At 40.3% G+C, this 22651-nt stretch overlaps 2 protein-coding genes across 4 annotated transcripts; both read right to left on the reverse strand.

Moving 5' to 3' along the window:
• Positions 1 to 244: 244 nt before the first annotated feature.
• On the reverse strand, positions 245 to 12224 carry LOC307267905 (copine-3-like). Of its 2 annotated transcripts, XM_080050362.1 has the most exons (17): positions 12167 to 12224; positions 10987 to 11179; positions 10712 to 10891; positions 10441 to 10515; positions 9898 to 9969; positions 9389 to 9469; positions 9196 to 9285; positions 4553 to 4651; positions 4288 to 4374; positions 4017 to 4076; positions 3779 to 3912; positions 3415 to 3469; positions 3262 to 3313; positions 3022 to 3155; positions 2596 to 2832; positions 2381 to 2495; positions 1325 to 1465 (listed from the first exon to the last, which is right to left on the reverse strand). In XM_080050362.1, the coding sequence occupies exons 2-16, from the start codon at positions 11143 to 11145 to the stop codon at positions 2385 to 2387; spliced, it is 1626 nt and encodes a 541-aa protein (XP_079906488.1). In that variant the 5' UTR covers positions 11146 to 11179; positions 12167 to 12224; the 3' UTR covers positions 1325 to 1465; positions 2381 to 2384. The 2 variants fall into 2 exon arrangements, with proteins under 2 accessions (XP_079906487.1, XP_079906488.1); XM_080050361.1 differs by lacking the exon at positions 2381 to 2495 and having other exon boundaries at positions 245 to 1465.
• A 349-nt stretch (positions 12225 to 12573) lies between these two features.
• Positions 12574 to 22211, reverse strand: LOC307267904 (copine-3-like). Of its 2 annotated transcripts, none has more exons than XM_080050360.1 (17): positions 21900 to 22211; positions 21309 to 21485; positions 20999 to 21178; positions 20836 to 20910; positions 20430 to 20501; positions 20244 to 20321; positions 20077 to 20166; positions 19282 to 19380; positions 19110 to 19193; positions 18848 to 18907; positions 18270 to 18403; positions 17449 to 17503; positions 17086 to 17137; positions 16874 to 17007; positions 14297 to 14530; positions 13453 to 13577; positions 12574 to 13332 (listed from the first exon to the last, which is right to left on the reverse strand). In XM_080050360.1, exons 2-17 carry the CDS (start codon positions 21468 to 21470, stop codon positions 13278 to 13280), a joined length of 1689 nt encoding a protein of 562 aa, XP_079906486.1. In that variant the 5' UTR covers positions 21471 to 21485; positions 21900 to 22211; the 3' UTR covers positions 12574 to 13277. The 2 variants fall into 2 exon arrangements, with proteins under 2 accessions (XP_079906486.1, XP_079906485.1); XM_080050359.1 differs by having other exon boundaries at positions 14291 to 14530.
• Between the last annotated feature and the right edge of the window lie 440 nt (positions 22212 to 22651).

The following is a 22651-nucleotide window of genomic DNA, read 5'->3' on the forward strand; positions in this document are numbered from 1 at the left end:
TCGGTTTCAATCCATGGTTTCAATACTAACGGCGCGAATTTAACCCTGCATTTACACATGCTTCCCATTCACTGTATATATGATCGTTTTATTTTGGATGTCACGACTAGGAGCCTTATATACATCCACCGGACAGCAGTTTTCCGACTAATCCAGTGTTTTAAGCTGCTTAAAGATGCTGTCAGCTGGTTGAATATCAATTGAAACGAAGACAAGATTTCTACGTATAAATTTAATTTGCATTCCTGAATGTATACACATATTTCAAAAAAGCACATAAAAATCATAAAACATAAAAGCAGCAGCACAAAAACAAAACAAAAATCTAATAATTTGACACATGAGGGAGTTATTTAAAAAGCTGGCTATAGTAAATTACTTTCTGGCATTTCAAATATAATTGAGATACAATATGAATCAACTCAAAATGAAAACTAGTAAAAATGTAAATAGATTATATTTTTAGATCATATTGAAATGTATTTGGCTATTTTCCATAACAGTCAGTTAAGTTAGAAGTTTTACCATTCCTAAAGTTTACTTCTGATGCACATAAACTTGCATTGCACCAAATGAAGATCAACACGGTTAGTAAAACAGTCACACAAAAGCAACAGATGGTATCTTATATAAAATATTCAAAAAATTGCGTGAAGTATAAAACAGCAGCAAGGGCAATCCATAGTAGCTATTGGAGTGCAACAAAAAAGGCATTCATTTAAACAAAGTGGTCAACCCATTATGTAAACAAGGCTGAATTGTATTTGGTAGGCCAAAGTTATTTTCAGGGTCCATGATTTGAACTGAAATGTATGCTATTTCCATGGGAAAACCAACAAACAACGTGTGGTAGTTGTAATAAGGAGATGATGGAAGAAATATGCCCTTTCAAGTAGACATGCTTGATTGACATTCTGTAGACTCATGAGATGACTGTTATTAGCTGCCTCAGTGTTTCCCCAAAAACCAAAGAACTTGTGTCGAGTCTGTCTGAGCACTGTGCAGATCAATGAAATAATAGGAAATTACCTAAATTCTAAACAATTCTGGCACTTGAGTCACATAGAGTCATATGTAAATATCAACATTATATAAAGACACTAAGTACACGTTAACAAATTTTAGTAAATGCATTGCCATTTCTGTTTACTTTTGCTTTATGCAATTACTACCTAGTATTTACAAATAATAAGACAATAGTTCATATGGCTGTGGTGGATACGAGTAATACACTTAAGACAGTTTAGGTTCAAATGATGCCGATAAGAATGGTAGTCATTTGGAGCGGGTATACTCTGAAGAGAGTAGCTGGTCCTCAGGATGCATGGCCGGCCGGTGCTGACGCTGTGTGCTCAGACGGAGATGTGTGGTTTTGAGGCGGCCTCAGCTTCATGGTTTTGAAGAAGCTCGTCACCTGGCCCGGGACTTCAGCCAACACGCTCTGAGCAAGCATTTCCTGAGGACCCTAAAGAGACGGTGTAGAGGCAGAGGAACAAGGTGTGAGTGACAAATATACTATACAGTACATGCAGAGTTAGAGGGAGATTGCAGGGGAAGACATTCTAGCAAGAGGCAGGCACAGGTGTACTATAGTGAGTATTACAGGGATTGGATTCATGTTATTACTAGTACGTGGATGTTTCTGTCGGCAGAGTAAAGCTAATATATAATTTAAAAAGGCACCTGACAAATATCCTGCAACAATGAGTGAATATAATGATGCCATTATAAAAATTAGTGTGGTGCATACATATAAATGGTATTGTTTATAATCCTATTTTTAAGAATTACAATATTAATGCAATACTGCTTTCATTTCTTAACAATAAATATGATATGATTTGATATGATATAATATACATTCAGCAGTCTATAATTTAGCTTAACACAAATAGTGGAAAAGGGGGCAAGCAGCTGGCCTTGGGGAAAAATGAATTATATCTGGCTACCAGCATGGTCTTGAATACATCTAAATATAAACATAATGTTTATTGGATATATTTTTTTTTTAAACATAGTGTTATTTTTATTCATACAAAAATCCGTACGTTTTGTAGTTTCATGGGGCAGCATGTGCCAGACTATTTCTCGGAGCAGTTTGTAGACAAACCTTGGGAGAAGCCAAGACAGTTTTATCCTAGGCCAATTTGCCAAAACATGGCATATAATCCCACTGTGAAACAGCCGGCATTGTGTTTTATTTCTGGCAGACCTACAGTACCTGTCCAACAAGTCATACATTTGGGGTGGATATAGGAACCCTGAAAAACTAGCTTGGTTGAAAAGCTAGCTTGGTTCTTTTCAAATTCATGTAGCAATGGACCAAATAATGGGAAGAAGCTGGGGAATGGGGTCAGTAAATCACTGGGACTACTCCTACATTTCTAGGAAGTACTGGGTTCGCTGGGGGGCTTCAGGTGAAATAAATTGAAGAAGGAGGCCACTTGGTCAGGCAACTCTGCCAGTACGCTCTGGGCAAGGGCCGCAGTGCCTGCCTGAAATAAGACATTCAAATGTACATATTATTAAGGATAAAAAAGATGATTGAGTGGTGTATGCCTACAGACTGAGGCTTTGCTTCATAATCTTACTTACATTTTGGAACTGCCTGAAGGGCACAAACTGCACAATGTCCCGCATGGCAGCTTCTCCCGTGGCAGAGCGTAAGATTCCATCGTCTCCATCAAGGAACTCCATTGCTTCGAAGTCTGCCCCGCCCACCCCAACAATGATGACGGACATGGGCAGACGAGAGGCGTTGACTATGGCACTGCGTGTCTCATCCATGTCTGTGATCACTCCGTCAGTGATGATGAGCAGGACAAAGTATTGCTGGGACAAATGACACAAGGAACAGAAATAATTATTTGGAAGTGGTTTTAAGGTTCACTGACTGGGACTCTGCAGGCTCACATTAGTGGCTTCTTCCAAACCGAAACTACCACAACAAACATTTGCACACAGCAGCTTCAGTTAATACTGCTTACTGCTTTCATATATGTTACGCCTCCAGCAACTCACAGAGGCAGTGTCCTGCTGCATGGCTTGCCGGCCGAATTGGGCGACGTGGTTGATGATCGGGGAAAAGTTTGTGGGGCCATAAAGCTTCACCTGAGGCAGACACTGCTGGTAGGCGTAGACCACACCCTCTATGCCTAAACACAAAATCACACACATGGCTGAACATTGGAAAACATTGGACAGCGTGCTGCAACATGATGATTCGGGCAGATGACAAACGGCTGAGCTGTCGGTTATTACCTGCACAGAATGGATTTGCTGGGTTGAAGTTGATGGGAAACTCGTGGGAGACCTGCAAACACAAATAACTATTCATCTGGATCATGTAACAACAAATCTGAGAGGATGACCAGGGTAAGACCAAGCCGAGTTTGCCTTAACTAACACAATCACCTGCATTGTGGGAGGGATCTGGGCCCCGAATCCAAAGGCAGGGAACAGCTTGTCACTACGAGAAGGAAGTGAAACATAATGGCTGTTATTTTCCAAGTCATGCTGTGAACACTCACCCCTGCTTCTCATAGGCGGTCCACTGATGAATTTTCATATCAACCTCATCATTTAACATGACAAGGGAATTTAACTCAAAACATACCTGGGCGCTTATTCAGACGTCCAACATGGTAAATTAATTCAAATAAAACACAAAAACCAGACATGCACTACTGAAGGTTTTGTTTTTTTGCCTAAAATATTTGCTGAAGAGAAGAAATAGGTCACTCTGCTTAAATGATATACTTTATAACATTATATTCACCTGTCATAGTCCTGGATGACGTTACCCACAGCCCATATAGCTGCCAGATATTCGTTATAGCCCTGAGGGTTGATGTAATGGAGGGAATGAGGGGATTTGGGATCACCATTGGAGCCTGTGAAATCAATGGCAATCTGCCAAGGGCGCACAAATATCAAATCAGATGTCAACATCATAATGAATGTTTCCTAAAGATTCTTACAAAGAGGTCAGAGTAATACAACGTTTTAGAACTCACAGTGAAGTTGATCTGACAGCCACCCATTATGTAATCCAGAAAGGTATAATCCTTCACAGTCTGAAAATAAATATATGAATAATTTAACCGACTGAAAAATGAATGCAACATGCTGAGGCATGTATGCAAGATTAATTATACAACAGGTCTTTACAATAATTTACAGATATACGGGTTTTGCAAAGATTCACAAGTCCACTGTTAATGTAGACTCTAGAATTGTCATATACTGATCGGAAAAAGAAAAAAGAGATATATAAAACTACCGTACCTTGCACTTTTTTATGACGATGACACCAGAGTTTTTGTATCCTTTCTTCTTCTGTTTCTTTTTACTATTGATGCATTCAAACTCGGCCTGAGAGGAGAACAAACACAAGGATCAGGAATAAACAGTGTACATACAGTTTACAAGTACCTTTCAAGTTTCATAAAACACTTGTAACTGTATGAGAATTATAATCATACTTGTATATTTCCAAAGCGTACTAACGAACACACTCACACACACACACACTCACACTCACACAGCTCACCGCATAAGTTTGTGAGGCCTGCTGTATTTGGCAGAGTGTGGTCTCAAAGGTTCCAATATAGTCGTGAGATCCGCTGCTGTTGTAGTCATAGCAATCCACCTGGGAAACAGTCCGTTGGGGGATAAAAAGTTAATTCTCTAAGATCTGAACAAAACGTAGATTTTACTAAAAGACTATCAGCATCAGTGTGTGAAAAGTAAAACAGCTGAGGCCAAAGCATGCTTTCAAGGGTGAAGGTTCAAATCTAAGGCAACACTTAGATCTAAAGGAAACACACACACACACACACACACACACACACACACACAAGCCTCCTAACGGGCAAACAATATGTGAAAGAAGGTCCTTCTTCCTCCCTCAGAGCAAGATACACAAGAACACCTGCTAATAATCTGCAAACTACACCTTTGGTGTCTAGAAAACAGGCAAAAGACAAAAAGGTGGAGACACAGCATGTAGCAACAAGTAAAGATCAGACTAACTTGAGTGATGCTACAATCGGCTTTAAGGATACATAGCTAAGACAGCTCATGGATAACTACAGTAGGGATCCATCTAAATGCAAAACCACCAACTTTTGGGAAATTGTCACATGGGTCAACTTACCAGTTGATACATAATATAATATTTATCAGGTTATTTAAATAAAGAAAAAGCCGAATGATTGTAGGTCACTAGCAATGGCAGAGTAAGAATGGATTTTTCATCAAGGCCTACAGGATTTATACATTTCAAATGCTTTAAAAATATAATGAATAACATTAATTATCTGTGCAGAAACCACAGTGCATTTGTGTTGTACTGTATTGTACTGTATATGACAATTATTAAATGACAAACCGCTGACAAACTATCTGCATATCTTGATTTATAACGACTTATGAGTATTCACATAATTTCAGTTCTTGTTCAGTCCATTTGAAATGAATGCTTGTGCCCTGATGTCTCAACCACAGACACAGGATGCTTGTGCTATGCTCTCATCATTTAAAAGGTAAGTTGATCAATGCACCAAACATATTCCCTTAAGATGAACAGAGATGCGTCTTGGACTTTGGCCTGTCCTGTCACAGACTCCGCATCTTACAATAGAAGAACACAGATGGAGTGGACAGTGAACTCACTTGCACTGACGACTGGGAAACATCCCTTCCTGACAAGTGTGCTTTTACAGGATTGGAGGGTGGAAACAAAAAAAAAACATACATAAACTAAAGCTAACACACATTTCCTTATTTGTACCAAGATAATCACACTGTTAGATATACACTGCCCGGCCCCCAAAATAAAAGTTGACATCTGGATTTTACTAAGCAAATAGGCAAGAGCCCTCCATCAGTTAAAAACTGTTTCAGTTGGCAACAAGTTATTTAACCCTAACTGATGCAGTGAATAGCTTATTATTTATCAAACAACCATGTCAGGAGACATATTATGTTGTCAAGGGAAACATGTCACAGCTGTGATGAGTGGTAGCCTTAAGACAACCACTTATCAGTTGGGCTTATCAGGATAAAATGAATTCAATTTGCCAGGGAGCATACAGATTGGACTCTGGAGCAATGGAAAAAGGTTGTGTGGTCTGATGAGACCAGATTGACCCTATTCCAGAGTGATCAGGGTAAGAAGAGAGGTGGATGAAGTGATGCCACCATGCCTAGTGCCTACTGTACAAGCCTGTATGGCAGTGTACAGTATGATATGGGGTTGCTTCAGTTGGTCAGGTCTAGGTTCTAAGCAACCTTATGCGCCAAAAAAAGCTTATGAAAATGTGCTACGGCGAATGAGTGCCGCTATCAAAGCTAACGATGGTCCAACAAAATATTTGAGTGTGTGACTTATTTTTTGGGCCGGGGTGTGTACATGCAATCAATAAAATGTAGTCAGGGTTGCATAGTGTTGGCTTTGGAACCCAACTCCTTGATAGGAGGTGGACTTTTGCCAACCCAAGGGTTTGCTCGAGGTGAGAGGAGCAGAGCAGGTTTGGGTACAGCCTTCTTGGAGAATGTGGAAAGGGTGCTGGAAAGGCCCCACACTCAATGACTCCATAGTCCTACTGGGAAACCACAACGCTCATGTTGACAATAGGGAATCCAGAAAGTTGTCATTAGGAGAATGGCCTCCCTGATCGGAACCCAAGTGGTGTGTTGTTATTGGACTTCTGTGCTAGTCATGGACAAACACCATGTCCAGACATAAAGATGTTAATAGGTGCACCGGGCACCAGCATACAAGCGACTGAAATGAGGTTTCTCCATAGGTTGGCTCATTCTCCGTGATAGGGTGAGGAGCTCTAAGTACAGCCGCTGCTACTAAGGATGCCCCCTGGATGCCTCCCTTTGGTTGTAAACCAGCCACGTCCAACTGGGAGGAGACCCTGGGGCAGAACCAAGGAAACCTGGAGAAATGATATCTCTCGGCTGGCCTGGGAACGCCTAGGGATCCAGCAGGATTGGAAGAAGTCACTTGGGAAAGGGAAGTATGGGCTGCTCTGTTGGCACTGATGCAACTGCAACCCTCACTGGGATTGCAGTTGCAGTTGAAAAGTGGAATATAAAAAAAAGGATGGTGTGGTAGATTTGAATGGTATTCATCAAGAGTGCTGAGCAGATAGACTCTAAAGGTTAACGTCAGATCCCTAGATGGACGTGTGTTCAACTTAGTGTTGCACAAGCAATGAAACGATATGTCTATTTGCAGATATTAAGACACATGATACCCCACACACACAGATATAAACGGGTCCTGTAACTAGCAACTTCAGTGCCATTGCGGCCTCAGCGTGCTGCTACTATGCTACCATGAAATCCTATGTCTGCTGTCTGATGGAAATCTCCTGAAATAAACCTCTTTGAACCACAATGATGATTGTCCTGGCCTCACCCTTTGTCTTAGTCGCAACGGGGGATTCGGCTACCACATTTGGCGTCACGATAACGGATATAACAGGAACACGATGAATCTACCTGTACTTGGCCGGAAATCATCTGATGAAAAGGAAATGCAGAACGAAGTGGGAATCCCAGATGAACGCTCAAGTTGAAAGGTTCATGTCTGTTCCAGTATCTAAAAATAACTGAGAACTGCTACGGGAGATAAAGTGTAAACGGCTGATAGTGCTCTGTGCCAAGTTCAAGGTCACGGCGTGAGCGTCCGGTCTGGGGGACTAAACACAGAGGCTCCGTTATGGCCAGGTATCCAGTAGTTCCACTGTTATATGAAAAAACCGTGTGCAAGTTTTATTGACTAAGACTTTGGGAAAAAGGCGGGACTGGATTCGAGCTTGTTACGTCGCTCTGTGCTTTATGTACGCTAAAGAAATGAGGAAAAAGATTGGAGACCAATGTCTGTCATCAAGAAAGCTGACTGCTCGGGTTACTGCCCCCGCGCTGTCGCAAGTGCATTCCGTGGTCATGGCTGATAACGGAGATGGCCACATGCATACCAACCGCATACCAGCTTGGACTTTCCTGGGCCGCTGGCCAGCAAAATTCCACGTCTGGCGGAGTCTGCCAATTTTGAAATGGAGGAGCCATCCTCTGTGCCAAAGTTGGATGGACTACATTTCCCATGCAAGCTGACCATGGCTAAAAATATCTGAACTTGAGACTCTTGAGATTCGGCTGCAGAGGGCTCTCGCACCCTATTCTCATTTTATCTTCGTTCAGTGTTTAAGCAGTTGCATTGTTGGTCCCATTCATATGTAGTTTGCTGCAGTAATGTGTTACACCTATGCATTGTCTTCTACATTACTCATAAAGAGTGTTTTTGTGTTTTCTTGGAGGTTTCTGTTAGGCCATTCAAATATGTTTGGTTACATCTGATTTTGGTAGAAGTATTTACTTCTAAATGGAGGAATGTGGTAGATTTGAATGGTATTCATCAAGAGTGCTGAGCAGATAGACTCTAAAGGTTAACGTCAGATCCCTAGATGGACGTGTGTTCAACTTAGTGTTGCACAAGCAATGAAACGATATGTCTATTTGCAGATATTAAGACACATGATACCCCACACACACAGATATAAACGGGTCTTGTAACTAGCAACTTCAGTGCCATTGCGGCCTCAGCGTGCTGCTACTATGCTACCATGAAATCCTATGTCTGCTGTCTGATGGAAATCTCCTGAAATAAACCTCTTTGAACCACAATGATGATTGTCCTGGCCTCACCCTTTGTCTTAGTCGCAACGGGGGATTCGGCTACCACAATGGATATAGTCAGGGTTCCCATTGTGGCCTTGCTGTGTTTTGTATCACAAGATGAAAATGCCTTAGTGATCAGAAATGTTGATGTTCAAGAAACAAGAGAACAACCCAGCTGAGTTTGTTTCCACTGCAGCAGGGCTGAAAAAAAACTGCTGTGATTGATGTATGATACAAGCTGTAAAACACATCTATGTATTCTATTCCTTGAGATTATCCCATTTGTAACATTCTGTGAATATCCAATCCCAGCAGTTCTGCATGACAGAGGAAACAACTTCAAATTCTAATTTTTTCAGTAAGGCTGAAGTCAGTTATAAAACGGTTCATTCTGAGAGAGTTGCATTTTTGTTAACACTAAAGCTAAAGTGGGAATCATAGATAGTATATAGTATACATATATATACTGTAGTAATAGTATCGAATGTTTGTCTGTACCTTTATAGGTTTCTCCACGTCACCTCCACAGAGCGACTGCAGCGGGATCCGGAACGGTCTCCATGTTGGGTTTAGGTTGTGTTTCACCACCTAGTCCAAACGGTCAATAAGCATTTTAGTTATGACAGAATGTGCCCATGAAATGTCCTCAAATCATTGGACCTGGTAGCATTGTACACAAGTGTATCTGTACCTCTGTCCTGTGAGCCAGCTGCCATCCAGTTTCTGTCTGCTTGTAGAATTCCAGGAAAGGGTCGGACTTGCCAAAGAAATCCTGCATATCAACAAGGAAATAATATGGAGCTGAATCAAATACATTACTTACCACTACTCAGTAAATAAGTGACGACTAAGCATGTGCGGAAAATAAAGATTCTTAAATGTTTGATCAGTAGAATGTCTTTTCCGTGTTACCTAAAAGCTCTATGTTGCCTATCCACTATCGACAAAATTGACTCATCCCAGTCCTTATTAACATATACTTTATTTAATCAGCAAGTCACATCGAGTTTCAGATCTCATTTGCAAGTGAGACCCGAGTACAGAATAAAATATCAGTATATTAGAGAACGTTTTTCTATTGATAAAAAAAAATACCTCAATTACATTGCTGAATATCTGACTCCAGTAGGATCATCTACAATATGAGAATATTTCTGAACTCCTAACATAACTTAAATGTAGTGTAGTCATGAAGAATACCTTTTTGTCCAGCTTTCTACCTGCAGCCTCAAATTCCACCACCCTGTTGTCTGATCTCTCTTCAGCACATATCTACAAAACCAGATGTGTGTTAAAAACAGAATATTACACCAAATGCACCAAGAAGCTCATGTACACATAGAATCAAACACCCTCAACACAGTGGCACTGCCAATGTGGTGGTTTTCAGTAGTCTATAATATCCAGAAGGTTGCTGACTGTGTATGTCTAAAGGTTAAGGTCCCGGGGAAGGAGTAGAGAACCTCCCTAGAAGGACGAGTATCTGTCTATTTGTAGATATAATACACTTGATACCCCCCACACATGAGAATATAAGACACTGTTCTGTAACTAGCAACTTCAGTGCCATTGCGGCCTCTGCCTGCTGCTATGCTACCATGAAATCCTATGTCTGATGTCTGATGGAAATCTCCTGAAATAAACCTCTTTGAACCACAATGATGATTGTCCTGGCCTCACCCTTTTGTCTTAGTCGCAACGGGGGATTCGGCTACCACACCAATATGAATGAAAGCGACTCACAGTAATGGTTCCTTTTCCGGCAGGTCTTTTGTCCTTCAGGAGAAGTGGTTTTTTAAGGTTCTTCGAGGACACAATCTGGAGAGAAAAACACTTTTCTAAATCACAGACAGATATCTTAGTTTGACTGGAAACGCCACGCCATTCAAATAATGAATCTAAGATGAGTATGTCTTGTTTTTGCTGTGCTTGACCCCAATGAAAAGAGAGAAGCATGATGAATAAGCATGTGTGTTGATATAGTGAGTTTTTGTTGTGAGCAAAGAGGGCTAACCTGTCCCAAGGTACACTCCAGTTCTCCCAGGAAGTCAGCTTCTTGCAAACTGCCGCTGTCACTGTCAATGTCGTACACTTCAAACCTCAGCTTCTGCACCATCTCAAAGAAGTAGTCGATGACAAAAGTCTTGGAAAACTTGGGATCAAGGCAGTTCTTGATTTGCTCTGTCCTACCAATCTAAGAAGACAGACACGTGTTTCAGAGTTAAGGTCAGACACTCTTCTGACTCACTTAATAGCTTGATACTTGATAGTAAGATAGTAAGTAACAACCTCACTCCAGTGGGGCCCTGAGCTGTTCATATGAAGCACACACACAGGGTCAGACTTTGAGAAGGTATCCATGTCGAGCAGATTCTCACAGGAGATGCTTATGGCCACCTTGGTCACACAGTCGGTGACCCCCGTCCCCGGGGTTACTACTGCTGCCATCACAGCCTAGAGTACACACACTCACGCAGACAAACTGAAATACACAAACACATAGCCTTTGAAAAACTGAAAGGAAGGAACATACCACACCCATAGTCAACTAATAATGTCTGCATACTGAGAGCTGCAGCCACCTGCCTTTAAGTGAAACACTTATTCTATTTATTAAGTTGACGTTTTATTTGTCCAGTAACCACCATGGCTCTGGCAGAAGTGGACCATGCAACCACGCTAAACTCTATTCAAAAATCATGCTACACTATTATATAATATAATATAATATAATATAATATAATATAATATAATATAATATAATATAATATAATATAATATAATATAATATAATATAATATAATATAATATAATATAATATAATATTTATTTATATACAATCTATGGATAAAACACATTCACTCATCGTTCGGGGATCTGTCTATTAGGCTAGAAAGAAATTCCACAAAATAGGAGCAGAGTCCATGGGCCTACTGGAAACACAATGTAGCGTTCACAGTAAACGCTAGGACCCAGCGGGATACTGAACTGAGAGCAGCGAGGAAGGCAGGGCAGGCCATGGGTCTGGCAGGCGGTTGCCCAACCCGTCAGCTCCAATTCGAGCTTTCAAAGTAGCCTAGAGTAACTTTCAGAGACGTCAACGTAACTTTTTCTGTAAAGTTGATGGAACAGAAACTAACGGACCGAGCGGCGGCCGGACAAATAAATAAATAAATTCCAAGCTACGGAGACGGTCCTGAAACAGAACACATAACTCGCGTGTATTGCTATTGAAACAGATAAAGTCTATCCGGAATTCACTAGGGTATATCTAAGCAAAAGTGAATCTAGGATTGGTAGGGTTAGGGAGTAGGTAATAAACGCCTGTTTTCGTCCCAGCTAACACTGTCACATGACACGAAGAAAAATGTAGGTCTCGGTCACGCTAGTAGATAATAACCTTATAACGCTGTATCTATTTAGATAGCGAAGTAATGTCAAAACGAGTCTTCGTTTCTTTAATACCTACCTTGTTGGCTAAAGTAGCCTGCCGTGTCTGCTGGTTTGTGTTAGCAACGATGAAAAAGGGAGGAACTAGCCGACTCCAGTGTGGGCGGTGTCCCGTGTTGGGACAGCCGTCTGTCAGCTGCAGAGCAACGGGGAACGCAGTCATCATTGCAAATGTTTAACCAAAATACTTAAGCCCGGTTTAAATCAACAGTGATGTATTATCATTCGGTGTTTAAAATGATTTGAAAAACAAAAAAAAAAAATATGGATTTAATTATTTTTTAATATCGCAGAAACAGTGCGAACAGACTATGCACATTTTGAGAAAGTCATGCAATGAACCCAAAGGATACCTTTATTGGCAGTTTTCAACCCTAGACTTTTACACCAGTATTTGGTTAAAGCTGCTGTAGATCGTCAGGCACAAAGGGAGGATCATCAGAGCATAAACTATTCCTGACGCAGTGGGTGTGGTTTAGACATTCATGCACACAACATCTGGATTAATCTGTTCAAAAGCCGAAATAAAGAATAAATCATGAGGCTTATTTTTTTGTTGATTATCTCTGTTGCTTTATTTCTGCCAGCATGAGCCATCCAACATAACCCCAACAGTTTGAATGTAAGCATCCAAAAACAACACACATGTTATTACTCACATATCATATAGCCTATTTTGACACTTCCATACGGCGTAATATATTCTGTTGGAAAGATATAAAAACTTAAATACATCTTATTGGACTGTGTATTTACTTTTGTTTGCAAATTGTGACATAACATTCCCTTCATCACCGTAATAAAACAGTCACAGAACAAGCAACAACTTTGTGGTCAAAGTTGAGTCTCTTGGCGGTAAACATACATCAGCTCTGACAGCACTGATGCCAGTGCAAAAAGACATACAACTGATTACAAATCTCTTCTGTTCACAGCAGGGTGCAGCAGATGCTCATACAACTATAAAACAGACACCATGTCTCATAAACACCCACTGGAAAAGCTCAAACTTAGTTCTAAATCAGTCCTTATGCTCAAAATCACATTCTTATGCATAAATTAAACTTTTCTCTCATGTACAGAAAAAAAACGGCCTCGTTTCAACAAGGTCTGAAAGAGTAGGGGTCACATCAGTAGGGAGGTGGTGGTGCTGACACAACGTCTGACCCCAACCCTTGCTGCTGCCTGGACAGAAGAAAAAAACACACGATATGAGCACACAGATTTCTCAGATGATTAACCATTAGACACAAAATTTGACTGGTATTTTACGACAATGAGAGATTGTGCCAGTGTTAAACTCACCTTTCTAGGACGGCGTTGAAGCATTCAAATGTATTAGGGGGTCTGAGATTGTAGGAATTGAAGAAGGTAGACACTTGGTCAGGCAGCTCGGCCAGGACACTCTGGGCAAGGGCCACACTGTTTCCCTGCAAGAGCAATGTTACAAGAATAACAGCTAGTCATGTTTAGGAAACCATGTTAGCAAACACTAAAGTGTGCATGCATCTGTGCTATTGACAGCTCATGCTGACAAATACATTCAAAGGAAGGCTAGCCAGACGGCAGGAGGGCCGGGAGCTAAAACTGAAGTGAAAAATTGCTGTAGTTTATTCTATTAGGGAAGAATTTGGGCGGCTCTAGATTAAACAGAGATCAAACCAGGTCAGTTTAAGCTCACCAAAGTGAACCCATACAGGTCAGACATGCCAAAAGGGAAAGAAAATCTCAGACGATCTCAGGAATAGAGTTGTGATGTTTCACATTTGTCCCTAAAGATCTCTCATTACATTGGTCCATTTCATCACTCAATTTAGCCCACCTGATTGTTTTTACCTGCTTGATTTAAGCAATGCAGCTTAGGGTTCACAAACTTTTGCACATACAAAAGTTGGCAAATAATTTGTTTTAACAATTGATTTCCGGAAAAGAAAAATGTGGAATTGATAAACAAACATCTGTTATTTCATATAAAAATACTGGTATTGATACAAATGAATTCATAATGGTTAAACTAAATAACATTCCAAAAGGCTCAGGGGTTCACATACTTTCAAGCAGCACTGTATATGCTAACTTTGTTACCGCAGCATACAGTAATCATGTGTATAATGTATATGTATAATGTATGTATAAGCTTAACCGGTACTTGGAAGTTTCTGAAAGGCACAAACTGGACGATGTCTCTTGAGGCGACGTCACCCCTGGGCGAAGTCAGTAATTTGTCATCGCTGTCAAGAAACTCCATTGCGTCAAAGTCTGCATCGCCCACCCCCACTATGATGATAGACATGGGCAGACGAGAGGCCTCCACAATGGCAGTGCGTGTCTGGTCCATGTCTGTGATCACTCCATCTGTGATGATGAGCAGGACATAGTATTGCTGCCGACGGAGAGAGAAAACAAATTGGAAAATGTCAGATATCAAGTGTTGTATCATATGATTTTAGAATAATATCTACAACCTAGTGTATTATTGGTATAATTGTTCTAGTTTCTTTGGCTTTGATCAGCATTATATCTTAAACATCTTTACATATTGCATGAACAACAACATTTTGTATTATTGATATATCAGTGATTCATGAGAATCGGGACAAAAGGCCATCTTCCATATGTAACTGCTGTTATCTTTCAAAATAAAAATATTTGAAATTATAGATGTTATTAGGGATTAAGAATAGAATGTCTGGAGCACAATTATCCCCTTAAATTTAATTTAATCATTATTGGTATGTCAAATATATGACACTTGTTATCTTCTCACAACGTCCAAAACAGTGTGTCCACAGAGAGGGTTTCAATCTTTCATATGCAATAAAACCTATTAAAAATGTACTTTAATGATTAAAAATAGCTTTTGTCATCAAAAGCAACACTAAATAATCTCTCAAATCAATAAAAACTGTTTTTCTTCAACACATTCATGTTTTCTATGGTTTCAAAGTGGTGGGACACTTATTGTCACCACCGTCAGACAATCCATTAAAATGTAAGAAAATCAGCTAAAATAAGGGGCAGCTGTCACTATAAAGGACCTCTTGTCACATTCTACCTCTGCAGAGTACATTAGAGTCAGACCGGCTCTGATAAGTGTTGTAGTTTTAAAATATTTTACATTACAAATCTTGAAAAGTCCTGCATCACAACCATGATACGTCAACACCGACTTACAATTTCTAAAGAAGTTATTTGAAATGTTTCGATTATTTTATTTTCCTGAAGTAGTTCATACTAGCACCTATCATCAACAGAAAACCACGTTACAACCACACATGTATTTATTTTATTGGGATTTTATGTGATGACTTTTGCAGACTATAATAGTTGTTTCCCCCTGTATTTGGCTCCATCCATCTTCCCATCAACTTTGACCAGCTTCCCTGTCCCTGCTGAAGAAAATCACCCCCACAGCATGATGCTGCCATCACCATGTTACACGGTGGGGATGGTGTGTTCAGTGTGATGCCCACTGTTAGTTTCCGCTATTTACATTCAGACCAAAAACTTCAAGTTTGGTCTCATCTGAATATGCTGTGTCCCCCGCATGGATTGTGGCAAGTGTTGGAGGAAGGTGCTCTGGTCAGATGACCTTGAAGTTTTTGGCCTTAATGCAAAATGTAATATGTGGAAAACTAACACTGCACATCACCCTGAACACACCATCCCTACCGTGAAACATGGTGGTGGCAGCATCATGCTTTGGGGGTCCTGTTATTCAGCAGGGACAGGGAAGCTGGTCAGAGTTGATGGGAATATGGATGGAGCCAAATACAGGCAAGAAAACTTGTTAGAGTCTGCAAAAGACTTGAGACTGGGGCGGAGGTTCACCTTCCAGCACGACAACTACCCTAAATATACAGCCAGATCTACTATGGAATGGTTTAGATCAAAGCATAGTCATGTGTTAGAATGGCCCAGTCAAAGTCCAGACCTAAATCCAATTCAGAATATGTGGAAATACTTGAAAATTGCTGTCCACAGACGCTCTCCATCCAATCTGTCGCTAAATCTGAACCTTCAGCTATTTTGAAAAGACGAATGGACAAAAATGTCAGTCTGTAGATGTGCAAAGGTTATAAAGACATACCCCAATAGATTTGCAGCCGTAATTGCAGCGATAGGTGTGTCTACAAAGTATTGACTCAAGGGGGCTGAATACTTTTGCATGCCACACTTTTAATTTTTTTATTCATAATAAAATTGAAAACTATGTTTCATTTTCATTCCACTTCACAATTATGCACCACTGTGTGTTGGTCTATCACATAAAATCCCATGGTTGATAAGGAATGGCAAGGTAAAAAGCCCATTTTGATAAAAAGGACAAAAGCTGGGAGGTTGTGTCAAACCTTAGCTCAGTAGCTTAGTATATATTGGATACATACATGTAATTTAATTTGCCCAAACATAGGGTTTGTATTTTTTCAACAATGCACCCAGTTTTGTCCCACTTCTCAAGAATCACTGATATCACATGCTCTCTGAGTATCATCAATTAAATCTACCATGGCAATTTAGTGTTTGGACTTTTTTGAAATAAAAAGACATTTCAAGCAAGGTATCAAAAAGTTAAATGTTATTCCAAAATATGCTAAATGAACTGTGTCTCTTACTTTAGCTGTTAAAAAGAGAGAATACAGATGTCAATTTGATTTGATGTAGAAAAAAATTCAAAAGTAAAAAGGTATTTCAACTATTTCTATTTTATAAAAGTAAATCTTACTGATGCCATATTCTGTCTGAGAGCTTGTCTGGCAAAGCAGGCTGCGTGGTTGATGATGGGGGCAAAGTTGGTGGGGCCCCAGAGCTTTAGCCGAGGTAGGCATTCCTGGTAGGCCAACACCACTCCCTCGATACCTACAGCACACATGTTTTATTAAACAATTAAATACTTAAGAACTGCCAAACACAATCTTGTGTCGAGGTCTGACTTACCTGCACAGAATGGATTTGCTGGATTGAAATTAATGGGAAACTCATGGCAAACCTGTGAGCGTGATTCACACAAAGATACACGTATAAAAGCTTTAGAAACCATGACAACACTACACCACCTTGTACATTTTAAACCGGAACAAATCAGTTAAAATGTCACGTCAAATTTACGACATTCTGTTTTTAGTTTTTTCAGAGACATGTAGTTTCAACAACTAAATTAAAATGATTTCCTGGCTGACACAGCTCAAATATCTTGAGCCGTTAACATACACTACAATACACTGTAAGCCAGGCTGGTGACACAGAATACGGACAGGATGGTTAGGAGTTTAAAGGCTTTTTCTAAATCCTTATTAATACCTGGTGGGAGGGAGGGATCTGGGCTCCAAAACCAAAGACGGGAAACATCTTGGTACTATACAGGAAAACAGAAAGGATAAATGAATAGGCAAAATATATATTCAAAATATATAACATATACCAGTAGAAAGTGAATTGTGTGGGGTAAAAAAGAAAAATCTCATAGAATGTAGAAATCGACATGCTACTGTACAGTGCATCTGATTGCCTTGATTTGAAGGGTTTGAGAAAAATGTATGGAAAAATCTTTAGGTCATAACATCAGACATTAGATCTTTGCTTTTAGACAAGACTGTATGCATTACCTCTTGCTTGGCCCTGCTTCAGCATCATTTTATTTTGCACTTGTCTCCCACTGTGAGGGAAGGGAGGGGGGACGCAGGTGCAGACCCAGGAGTGGCTCAAAGTTATCCCGGGGGGATAACAACTAAATCGTAAGCGATCGATGGGAATGGGTGAAAACACTATAAAACTGTAAAGGGCCACTACAGGCTCCCTGCCAAGCAGCTGAACTACACAGAAAGTACTGACTAGGTGTTAGTAGATACTCTGACACTAGAGAAACCACAAGAAGAACCTCTCACTACCTCTGAAGGTGAGACAATGAGCAGCACAGAGCACTGGGGGTCTCAGAGCATATATAGACTCCCCACACCTGGCCTCAACCAATGCCAATAAGTGGCACACACACCTGATTGCAGTGAGTTGATGCAGTGTCACTAACCACTCTCTCGAAGCCGAATGATTCCATGCCCTCACACCCACAGATACACTACTACAAATGGTCGGATAATGCCAGATTAAGCAGGGTTTGAGTTTACCTGTCATAGTCCTGGATGACATTCCCCACTGCCCAGATGGCTGTCAGGTATTGATTATAGCCTTCTGGGTTGATATAGTGGAGGGACTGAGGAGTTCTGGGATCGCCGTTAGAGCCTGTGAAGTCAATGGCAATCTGGCCAACGTCCAATAGAGTATGAAGATCAAAATATAGTGAGCTGCTCAGTGGCATAAAATGCAAATGACAAAAACACAGTATATGCCAAGCTCCAGAGAGACTTGCAAGCTGGAAGTCATTTAAAGGTGCAGTCACGGATTCTGAAGAACGCTTGCTGTCAATTTTTTTTGTCAAAATGTAAGCAGGCATGTTGCTAGCTCCAGTGGGCCCCTTTGTTTACATACCAGTTTACAGAGCCTAGGCTGTGTATTAACACCAGTTTCTCTTTTTACAGTGCACACACAGTACAAACATGTAGGGGATCATGAGATGCTCACTGATTTGGACAAAAAGTGATTTTGACATTTAATTAAATACAACAATGGTGTATGTTGGGTCTGCTCATAAACATATACAAGCATTAATGTGATAACATCTTGTTTTGGGCATTTGTAAACTCACAGTGAAGTTGATCTGACATCCCCCCATAATATAATCCAGGAAGGTATACTCCTTTATCACCTGAAAGGGTAAACATTATGCTAATGAGCACAGCAGTGCACAATGTTTAGCAATGTAATAAACATCAGCAAGAATGTAACACAAGTATTAATCAACAAGTGTATTTGTGGCACATTCAAAATGCATGTACCAATACAGTATCTCACTTGATATTAAGGTAGAGTAATATGTCTAAAAGGTTCTAGTTCATCAGAATTATTACCTGGCAGTTCTTGAAGCAAATGACCCCAGAGTTTTTATAGTTTTTCTTCTTCAATTTTTTGTGGTTTATGCACTCAAATTCAGCCTGCGGTTGAGAGCACAAGTCATATTAATGCCAGTTAAAATTAAAATAACAGGCCTTTAATTTGTGAAGACAAAATCAAAAATCTCACTGGGCAAAGGTGTGTTCCATTTTGAAACTCTGCAAGCGTGGCTTGAAAGCTCCCAATGAGGTCGTGAGAGCCATTGATATGACTGTCGTAACATTCAACCTGAAGATAAACATTTAAAATAAATCAAGGTTGGCCCATAATACAGTATGTTTAGAGACAGTCAACTAGGTATCAAGACAGGAGGTATAGATTAAGGGGAATGTGATTCAGTATTTCAAAATACATTACAACATTTTTTAACTTAGTCTATGTCCATTTGAATTAAAAAGCAGTATTAATTAAGCATTAAGTAAGTGCTTAGAAGTGTTGTTTTTGTCAGCATTTGAAATTAAATTTTCACTTCAATGGCAGGTTTCTCTGGTCATAAATGTAATATAAACATTATTTACACACACACACACATACATACAGTATGCTATTAGTCTTCTTATACCAGTCTAACTATACAATAAATAACAAAGATCCCACTTGACACAAATAATCGATCGCATTTAACTCTCAGTTATCAAAATAAATGCAGTGGGAGTAATGACAGAGACTCAACTGAGCAAAAAGAAAATGCACACCTTCATGTTGTGACGTCATGATTTACACATGCAAACACACACACACACCGCTTATCCAGCCGGATCTGAAGCACCCCCCATGCTCTGAGTTTGGGGCGCATGAAAGGGAACATTAAAGGAAAATGCAAATACATGGTGAGTAATTAGTTTGTTAGAGTTGCATGGTCAGGCTGTATTAGATAAATAACTTAAATGGTAAATAAAAAAATAAAAAAACACAAAAATGTACCTTTATAGGCTTCTCCACATCTCCTCCACAGAGAGCTCGCAGTGAGATGCGGAAGGGTCTCCATATTGGGTTGAGGTTGTTTTTTACCACCTACATAAACGGATCATGAACCACAGGTAAATGTTTGTATGCGGGCAGCGGAATGAGTTACTGGTAATTGTGTGTACCTCTGTCCTGTGAGCTAGCTGCCATCCTGTTTCTGTCCGCTTGTAGAATTCCAGGAAAGGGTCGGACCACCACAAATACTGAACAACCATATCCAATGAATAATCTACAGTTCCTCCAGACATAGAGTAAATCAGAAGGTAATTGAAATAAAGAAGCAAGATTTTAAACCTAACTTTTTACATTACCTTTTTGTCCAGCCTGCGGCCTGACACCTCAAAGCATGCCACTCTGGTGTCGGTTATCTCTTCAGCACAGATCTATAAGTAAAAATCAGGTAAAAATACAGTATTCTAATAGTCTGAGCATTTTTTTCTCAAATTGGGGATTTTCAGTCATCGATTCTAGAGAATGCTTTTTGTCTAAATCAGTGAATATCTCTTCATGATCTGCTACCTGTCTTTGCTGAGTGTGCGCTGAAAAAAAGTTGACACACAAGTTTACAGAGCCAAGGCTGTAACAAGCAAGCTGACAACAAGCGTTCTCAAGAATCGCTGACTCAATCTTTAAATCAATGTCCAGAAAGAGAGTACCTCAATGGCACAAGACATTGGCTCGTCACTACTTTCAAACATTTGAAATGACTCCACTCACTGTGATGGTCCCTTGACCAGCAGGCCTCTTGTCCTTCAGAAACAAACTTCGAGTGATCTGCCTGTTAGAAACAATCTGGACACAAAGCCCAGACAGTGTCACAGAACAGTGAAGAGGCAAATAAACGACCAAAGTTGACTTTTTTTTATAAAGCGAAACTTACCTGACCCAGGGTACATTCAGTCTCGCCCAGAAAGTCATCATCACCCAGGTCATGGGTGTCATTGTCAATATCATACACGCAAAACTTCAGCCGCTGCACCGTCTCAAAATGGTAGTCAATGACAAACTTCTTGGCAAACTTTGGATTCAGGCAGTTCAGGATCATCTCTGTGCGCCCAAACTGATTCACCGAAACAAGTATGATGATGTCAGAGGCAAAATCAGTAGCTAAAAACACACGTTGAAAGAGAAGACTGGGAACATTATCTGTGTTGGATGTAAAGCCATCAACTTGTCTACCTAATACAGACCTCATACCACTGGATGGAGCCTACAGTGTTGATGTACAGGGCACACAGCGGGTCAGACTTGGAGAAGACGTCCATGTCCATGAGGTTCTCACAGGAGATGGTCAGCTCCACCTTGGTGGTACACTGAGCTCCCCCTGGCAATGGAGCCCCGCCCGAAGCCATGGCAGCTCCCCGGTACTGCCACAGAGGATCCACAAATACATGAATGGAAACATAATTTTCTTTTTACCACTCACCATAACTTCTACTAGCCTACTATTATTAGTTGTCAGTTATTGCAATATAGTTATAGCAGTTTTCACAGAATGGACCTTATGTGCGCTATAAGGGGATCTATAATAATACATTGAGAAGGCCTCAAAGCTAAGTTTAAAAAATATATATAATTAGGCTATAATAATAATGTAATGACACACACACATAGCGTTACATCTTTAAAAAGAAAACGTTGGTACGCATTCCACGTTACAGAAGTGTTAGCTTTGAGAGGTGGGTGTGACGAGGCTGCACCAAACAACAACAGGCACCCTATCCCCATAAAACATGTTTGTTTTTTTAAATAGCAGCTGAAATATACTACGGCTTATTTACCTGTTAAGTTGTTGAAAGAATATTCAGTTCTGCCCTCCTTTGGACATACATGAATGCCGTAACGTAGGCTATATTTGACAAGAACAGCTGAGGAGCCCCCAGGGGTGGAGCTGAAACTCCGCAGCGCTAGGAGATGTCAGCTAACTTCTTCTGCTTACCAGACGTTCAACTTTACTTTTTTACTTGTTGCTCTTCAAATTCTCCTATCGATATTGTTTGTCAACATGTTTGAGTAGCCTATGTTCAAAACATTGTCCAATAAGTAGGAATATCCAGGACCTAGATTCCAGGGTGAAACGAGGTGAAATTATAACGGAACTCTCATGGATAGATCGTTTCTTATCAGCTGAATAAGCAGGGGGACAGACCTCTCCGGGGTGCATTCAAGGACAATCATGTAGAAATCCTTGTTTTGGTATGACGCTGTATGTTCTAAATAGATGTTTATCTAACGAATGCAGCATTTATTCTGTGTCGGTTTTTTTTTTTGCCTTAAAATACATTTGTAGGCCTACACTATAAAATACACTTTCGGATGTTAATATACGTTTAAAAACCGTAGTATGTTCTTGTAGTGTTACCTTTACAGCTTCCACAAGTTGGGAGCGAGCTGGTGCCGGTGTTGCACCGAAAACTGTGACCTGTCAGAATGTGTGACCCTAGAGGGCGCTGTTCTTATTTCAATAGACTGTAGGCATATCAAGTATTACCCGACACAGTGGCGGGTGAAGTGACACAATTTACACGCCAGC

The sequence above is a fragment of the Ammodytes marinus genome, assembly GCF_949987685.1.
Source record: "Ammodytes marinus genome assembly, chromosome: 21".
Taxonomy (NCBI): domain Eukaryota; kingdom Metazoa; phylum Chordata; class Actinopteri; order Uranoscopiformes; family Ammodytidae; genus Ammodytes; species Ammodytes marinus.